We start from the raw sequence: 7,349 nt of genomic DNA, 5'->3' as shown, positions 1-7,349 counted from the left end.
AAGTCATCCACAGAGAGGGAGGAGGGAGGGGGAGGAGGAGGATTCAGCAGGGAGGAGAAGGTGGCAAGAGCTTTTGATGTCTTCACTATTATTCTACAATGTAGAAAATAGTAAAAATAAAGAAAAACCGTTGAATGAGTAGGTGTGCTCAAACTTTTGACTGGTACTGTATATTCTTTCAAATTAGAAAAAATTACAGAGGTCTGGACCTCGGTGTCATCATATGTAGTGACGGCCATGTATACAGGTAACTGCATGAGCATTATATGCACACTTTAGTAAGCACATAGACAGATAGATTATACCTTTATGTACATAAAATAAACACAATTTTACAATATTACACAATACAATATTCTACAAGGTCGCAATGGACACAGCCTGTCAGGGCATGGAATAATAGATTCTACATGAAGACAATTTATGAAGTCACATATGAATGTTTAAAGATTACTTTGGTACATACCGGTAATGTATAAGGCCTTTGTTTGCACATTAAGATTGAAACACATATACATGTCTTACCCACACTATTGGTAAGAGTATTGGTTGTCCTTTTTCACAACAGATAAGATTGGCAGGAGAGTTTACAAGTTTGTTTTTGAGGATATAACTCAGCCTGTGTGATTGGCAGGAGAGATGATCAGAGGGGCAGATTCTTTACCATCATTGTTCATGTTAGGGCTGTGTTATGGATAGTTTCTCAGTGAACGTGCAGCCTGTGTAAGAGTAGATATGAGACCTGTCCTCCACATCATAAAAGGAGACCGCTTTTAGCCTTAAAACTAAAAGCGGATTTATCTAGTTCGGTGGAGACCCGGGGGTTTGGTATCTCAAGTCAGGACTTCAGGGCTTTGAGCTTCATCCCAGCGTGAATGTCACAGGCCACTTCTCTAGACTCGGTAGAGCACTGGTCTGGGATACTGGCATCTTTCACTCCGCTCTCGATACTTTATGTAGGTCATAGTTTATGAGCTTATGTAGTGTCTTTGTGCGATCTGAAAGGCACATACAAATAATATGCAGTTACTATAATCGTTTCAACTCTATAGTTCCCAAGATGGCATTATGATATACTAACTAGCCAATTCTAATAACTATTTTTGCAATATCACATAGAAAATAGTCCTGAAATAATCTTAAAGAAAACAAGTGAAGACACGAAGATGATCGTTTTTACCTGTGCAGGTAGCCCTTGATCATGACTCTCAGTTCCATTACATTACACTTAAGAGTCATTTGACGAAGGAGTCTTCTGTACAGGGGAGTTTTATTAAGAGCCCCTACGATCGGCCTGAACATTAACATGCATCGCTTGCGGTACGGTTTCGGAAGCATAAGGACCTTATCTTTCATATCAGCGATCAATAATTTTCAACAAACAAAAGGTTAAATTCATACACACCTATTTCATTTGGGGAACCCAATTGAGACTAGGGCCTCATTTTCAATGGTGCCCTGAGGACATAAAATAAAAGATACAACTACAAGATACAAGATAGAATAAGAAGATACAATAACAAGTCCATTACATTAGAACATCACAGGCTTCATAAACAAATGATTAAAGTCAATCAATCAAAACAATTGCACACCTCGGTGAACTCATTTATCAACAGGGTTTTAAACTCCCCTATTGGCACCAGGGAATCCAAATGTAATGAATTTTGTAAGTGATTCCAAAAACGTGAAGCGTTAAAACTAAAAGCGGATTTACCGAGTTCGGTGGAGACCCAAGGGTTTGGTAGCTCATGTTTTTATATTTTAACAATAAACACTTCAGTAAGCACATAGAAAGATAGATTATAACTTTAGATTATTTAAACACATACGTAATATTCTACACAGCAGGTTGCAATACACCTACCTACACTCTTAGAAAATAAGGGTTCCATGTAGAACCCTCTGAGGAAAGGGTTCTACATGGAACCCAAAAGGGTTTTACCCGGAAAAACTATGGGGGCAGCTGAAGAACCCTTTTAGGTTCAAGATAACACCTTTTTTTCTAAGAGAGTGTAGACATAAGATCATACACTACATGACCAAAAGTATGTGGACATCTCATCGTCAAACATCTCATTCCAAAATCATGGGCATTAATATGGAGTTGGTCCCCCCTTTGCTGCTATAACAGCCTCCACTCTTCTGAGAAGGCTTTCCATTAGATATTGGAACATTGCTGCGGGGACTTGCTTCCATTCAGCCACAAGAGCATTAGTGAGGTCAGGCACTGACGTTGGGCGATTAGACCTGGCTTGCAGTCAGCGTTCCAATTCATCCCAAAGGTGTTCATTGGGGTTGAGGTCAGGGCTCTGTGCAGGCCAGTCAAGTTTTTCCACACCAATCTCGACAAACCATTTCTGTATGGACCTCGCTTTGTGCACAGGGGCATTGTCATGCTGAAACAGGAAAGGTCCTTCCCCAAACTGTTGCCACAAAGTTGGAAGCACAGAATCGTCTAGAACGTCATTGTATGCTGTAGCATTAGGATTTCCCTTCAATGGAACTAAAGGGCCTAGCCCAAATCATGAAAAACAGCCCCAGACCATTATTCATCCTCCACCAAACTTTACAGTTGGCACTATGCATTAGGGCAGGTAGCGTTCTCCTGGCATCCGCCAAACCCAGATTTGTCAGTCGGACTGCCAGATGGTGAAGCGTGATTCATCACTCCAGAGAATGTTTCTACTGCTCCAGTCCAGTGGCGGCAAGCTTTACACCACTCCAGCCAACGCTTGCATTGCACATGGTGATCTTAGGCTTGTGTGCGGCTGCTCGGCCATGGAAACCCATTTCATGAAGCTCCCGACGAACAGTTCTTGTGCTGACATTGTTTCCAGAGGCAGTTTGGAACTTGGTAGTGAGTGTTGCAACCGAGGACAGGCGATTTTTACACGCTACATGCTTCAGTACTCGCCGGTCCTGTTTCCACTTCACAATAACAGCAATTACAGTTGACCAGGGCAGCTCTAGCGAGGCAGAAATTTGACGAACTGACTAGCTGGAAAGGTGGCATCCTATGACAGCGCAACGTTGAAAGTCACTGAGCTCTTCAGTAAGGATATTCTACTGCCAATGTTTGTCTATGGAGATTGCTTGGCTGTGTGCTTGATTTTATACACCTGTCAGCAACGGTGGTGGCTGAAATAGCCAAATCCACTAATTTGAAGGGGTGTCCACATACGTTTGTGTATATATAGTGCAGGGTTCTTCAATTCCGGTCCTGGAGGGCCGAAACACTTCTGTTTTTTATTTCTACCTGGTAGTTAATTGCACTCACCTGGTGTCCCAGGTCTGAATTAGCCCTTGATTAGAAGGAGAGGATGATAAACAGTGTTTCGGCCCTCCAGGACCGGAATTGAAGAACCCTGATATAGTGTATATTTTACATGTTTTGTGAACATGTCATGTTTGAAAATGTCTATGCTGCATATTGTTTAGGGCCTTTGTTTGCACAAGAAGGTGGCAACACATATAAATGTCACATCGACAATATTGGTAAAGATATTGGTTGTCCTTTGTGACAACAGATAAGATTGGCTTATTTTATCAGTTAGATCTAGAGGTTACAACTCACTAAGTGTCATTAATGGGAGAGATGATCAGAGGAGCAGAGTTTTTACCACCATCATTCAGGTAAGGGCTTAAGTACAGATACAGTTTCTCAGTGAATGTGCAGCCAGTGAAAGAGTAGATGTGAGACCTGTTCTCCACATCATAAAACAAGATCTTCCCCTCCTCATAATCTACAAACACCCCCACCTTCTGGGGCTTCTCTCTCAGGAGAAGGGTGACAGGGGGTTCAGTTTGAGCCGTGTACTCATTTCCATTCCTCAGCACCACAGTCCAGTATCCATTCTGAGGACTCAGTGTAATCACCCCTTTCCTGTTGATGGACTCTCTGGCCACTCCTAAATCCCAGTCAGTCTTTCCCTTAACAGTCACCTCATAATAAAATCTACCTGAGGAGAAGCCCTCCGTTCCCAGGATACAGACACACTTGGAAAATCTCTTTGGGTTTTCAGGGAGATTCTTTGGTTTGTCTCCAAGTCTCACTTGTTTCCTATCCTCAGAAAGGATGAGACTGGGATGTGCTGTATCAGGGTCCAGAGTCACATCCACTGCATGCCGCTGAATCCTCTTCATTTCAGTATCACACGTCAACTTCTTCACTTCACTCCAGAGTGTCTCCTCCAGCTGAGACACAGCTCTCCTCAGGTTCCCCACACCCAGACTGGTGTGAACACTGATCTCAGACCAGTCCTTGGTGGGAGGAAGGCTGCTGAGGGATGGGGAGCTCTGGAGGAGGTGGAGGTGGTCCTCAGTGTGTGAGAGCTGCTCCAGCTCAGTGCTTCTCCTCTGTAGCTCAGTGATTTCCTGCTCCAGCTCTATAATGATTCCTTCAGCCTTCCTCTCTGCTGCTTTCTGCTTCTCCTCAACTACCTCAATGAACTCAGCCTGGCTTTTGTCTATGGAGCGCACCAGAGCAGTGAAGACCTGCACGCAGTCTTCTATCTCTCTCTCTGCGTCTCTCTTGCTGAGCTCTACTGAGTGTTTGATATCCTGAACCTTCTGAAGTCGCTCCTGGATCATCTGCTGCACTTCTGCATCAGTCTTCCCCAGCTGAGCTTTTTTCTTTCCATACTCTTCCTCTAGAGTGACAGTGTAGTGAGTCTTGTGGTCTGTTTTCATGCACAAGACACAAACACACGTCTGGTCAGTCCTGCAGAACAGCTCCAGGAGTTTGTAATGCTCCTTACACATCCTGTCTTCTAGGTTCTCCACAGGGGCAATCAGCTTGTGTCTCTTCAGGGCTGGGGCTATCTGATGAGGCTGCAGATGAGTTTCACAGTAAGAGGTCAGACACTCCAGGCAGGACTTCAGGGCCTTGAGCTTCATCCCAGTGCAGGCATCACAGACCACTTCTCTAGTCTCAGTAGGGCGTTGGTCTGGGCTGCTGGTAGCGTTCACTTGAACTGACTTCCTGAACTGAGCAGCCATCTCAGAAATGAAATTATTGACAAAGAGATCTGGTCTTCTATCAAACACTTTTTTACACATTGGACACTGGCACAGGTCATTGCTGTCCCAGTACTTTCTGATACAGATCTTGCAGAAGTTGTGTCCACATGGAATGGCTACAGGTTCAGTGAACACATCCAGACAGACAGAACACAGGAACTGCTCTTCAGACAGGAAACTGCTGGAGGACGCCATATCTAGACAGAGAGAAAAGGTGAAATGATAAAGCATTTAATGGAATGAGTTAGCTCTCGATACTTTGTTGGTCATAGTCCATGATCTTATGTAAAGTGTCTTTGAGTGACCTGAAAGGCACATACTAATACATACAATGTAACTACTATAATTGTTTCAACTCTATATTTCTCAAGGTGGCATTGTGATTTACTAACTAGCCAATTCTAATAAATATTTTACCATATTACACAAACAATAGTCCTGATATAGTCATAAAGACAACAGGTGAAGACATAAACATTGTAGTTACTCAGATCTTCATCTGTCCTGGTCAATCTTAGTCCAATATTGGACTAAAGGAGCCTAACGTTACTCCTTAAAGGCGCTGCATGGTCAATCCGAAATCTGCGTTGGCCGTGCAGCATTTACGGTGATATGGCCCCTGCAGAAGTCAGGGCATTCATACTTCTTGCGCTTCGCGGGAAGCAGCGCAGAGCTGTTGTGAAGGACGTTGTCAAGGAAGTGAGTTTGTGTTTATACAGGACCTCCCGCACTCACCTACTGTCAACCAATCATGTCAATACGGAGCTATACAGAGGCCTCCACATTGTTACAAAATTTGAGAGGCGCACAGCGATGCGGTACGGAGCTAAATTTTGCCTCTGGGTGCCTCTGGAAGCTACGCAATTGCGTCACACCATCCATACGGCGCCTCCAACTACATTTTCTGATCAAGCATAAACTGGCTCTTAGTCCAAGGACCTTACATGTTCTGTTTAAAGGGTGAATTGGCTCTGGAAGCCAAATACTCCATCTAAACGTCAATTGATTCTCAATTGCGGTACTGTTCTTGAAACATAAATCCCTCTACTTTCATTTCACATCAAAATAATTTCATATCACATTAAAATACACACGTAAAGGCTCTACATGGTCATGGTCAGTCCGAAGTCTGAAGTGGTCATACAGCATTTAATGCGCATCTGAAGTGGCCATACAGCATTTACTACATTGTAACCTCCGCAGACATCAGGGCTTTCATACTTCTTGCGCTTAGCGGCGTCAACCAATCATGTCAATGCGGAGCTATATAGAGCCCTACACATTGTTACAAAATTTGAGAGGCTCACAGTGCAGAACTTGATTTGGCCTCTGCATGCCTCCGGAGGCTCTGCAATTGCATCACACCCTCCATGCGAAGCCTCTGACCACATTTTCGGATCAAGCATAAATTCGCTTTCACTGTACACGTTTTTAACCGGTTTTAACACAGTTGCAGCCGACAGTATTTTTCAGTGACAATACGTTTGTGGTGTCTGTATTCCGTTTACACGCCGGTGTTTGACGATGCAGATAGCTAATTAGCACAGGGAGCCCACTCTATCTTCCGTCTGTTTTCTGTAAACAAGTGCTGTAACATGGAAATATGGCCGTGTAGGTACCCTAACCCTATCAAGGTGTGTATTAATTTAACCTTTTTTATAATAATTATTATTTATCTTCCAAAACCGTACCGCAAGCGATGCGTGTTAATGTTCAGAACGAAGTTTGCGGCTCTTAACAAAACACCCCCCTACAGAAGATGCCTTCATCCAATGACTCTTATGTGTAATGTAATGGAACTGAGAGTCATAATCAAGGGCTAGGTCAATATATCTACTCACCTGTATAACTGTGGCTGCTTTCTCTGTTCTTTCTGTTTGTAGTACTGTATCAAACAAGGCCTGGAGATTGCATATAGTTGTTCAAAAAATATTTCTGAAGCGTTTGAGAGATTACTTATGTAACAGGTCAAAGAATTACAGATTTTTGCAACCGTTCATTTTCTATTTTTTATTTTATTTTGTGAGTTGATTTCACCAAAATATTGTATTGTTCAGCATTTCGTGTAGTCTACAGATATTGGGAGAGTTAGTTGTGTAAGTGCGCCCTCTAGAGTTGGTTTGGTTATATGCGGAGGGAGGTCATGCTTTTCTCAGTCTGCATTGTACTCGGCTGGGAGAGGTATGTATTCACTTCGGCGTGATATAAACTTGATATACCTGTTAAAACTAAAACGTTTCAGTGCACATAGTAACTTGTATGTATATTATATGATGAGTGTACGTACATTTAATCAAGCTGTGTCGTGAATTTAGCTGTTTTTGAGA

General features: G+C 42.9%; 1 protein-coding gene across 2 annotated transcripts; it reads right to left on the bottom strand.

The window, feature by feature from the left end:
* Positions 1-370: 370 nt before the first annotated feature.
* Positions 371-6,974, bottom strand: LOC311128091 (E3 ubiquitin-protein ligase TRIM39-like). 2 transcript variants are annotated; one of them, XR_014613180.1, is made up of 4 exons: positions 6,864-6,974; positions 3,578-5,219; positions 1,406-1,458; positions 371-998 (listed from the first exon to the last, which is right to left on the bottom strand). XR_014613180.1 is itself a non-coding variant. In XM_084160061.1 (3 exons), coding segments are annotated over exons 2-3 (1,641 nt in total). In that variant the 5' UTR covers positions 5,218-5,219; positions 6,864-6,974; the 3' UTR covers positions 371-1,457. The 2 variants fall into 2 exon arrangements, 1 of the variants encoding a protein (XP_084016187.1); XM_084160061.1 differs by having other exon boundaries at positions 371-1,458.
* Positions 6,975-7,349: the final 375 nt, after the last annotated feature.

Source organism: Coregonus lavaretus (genome assembly GCF_964263955.1).
Source record: "Coregonus lavaretus genome assembly, chromosome: 4".
Classification (NCBI taxonomy): Eukaryota; Metazoa; Chordata; class Actinopteri; order Salmoniformes; family Salmonidae; genus Coregonus; species Coregonus lavaretus.
Note: the sequence above shows the minus strand (reverse complement) of the source record. Positions and strands in the feature narration are given on the sequence as shown.

Coding starts and splice junctions, on each gene's coding strand:
- LOC311128091 (XM_084160061.1), bottom strand. CDS start 5,217: ATGGCGTCCTCCAGCAGTTTCCTGTCTGAAGAGCAGTTCCTGTGTTCT.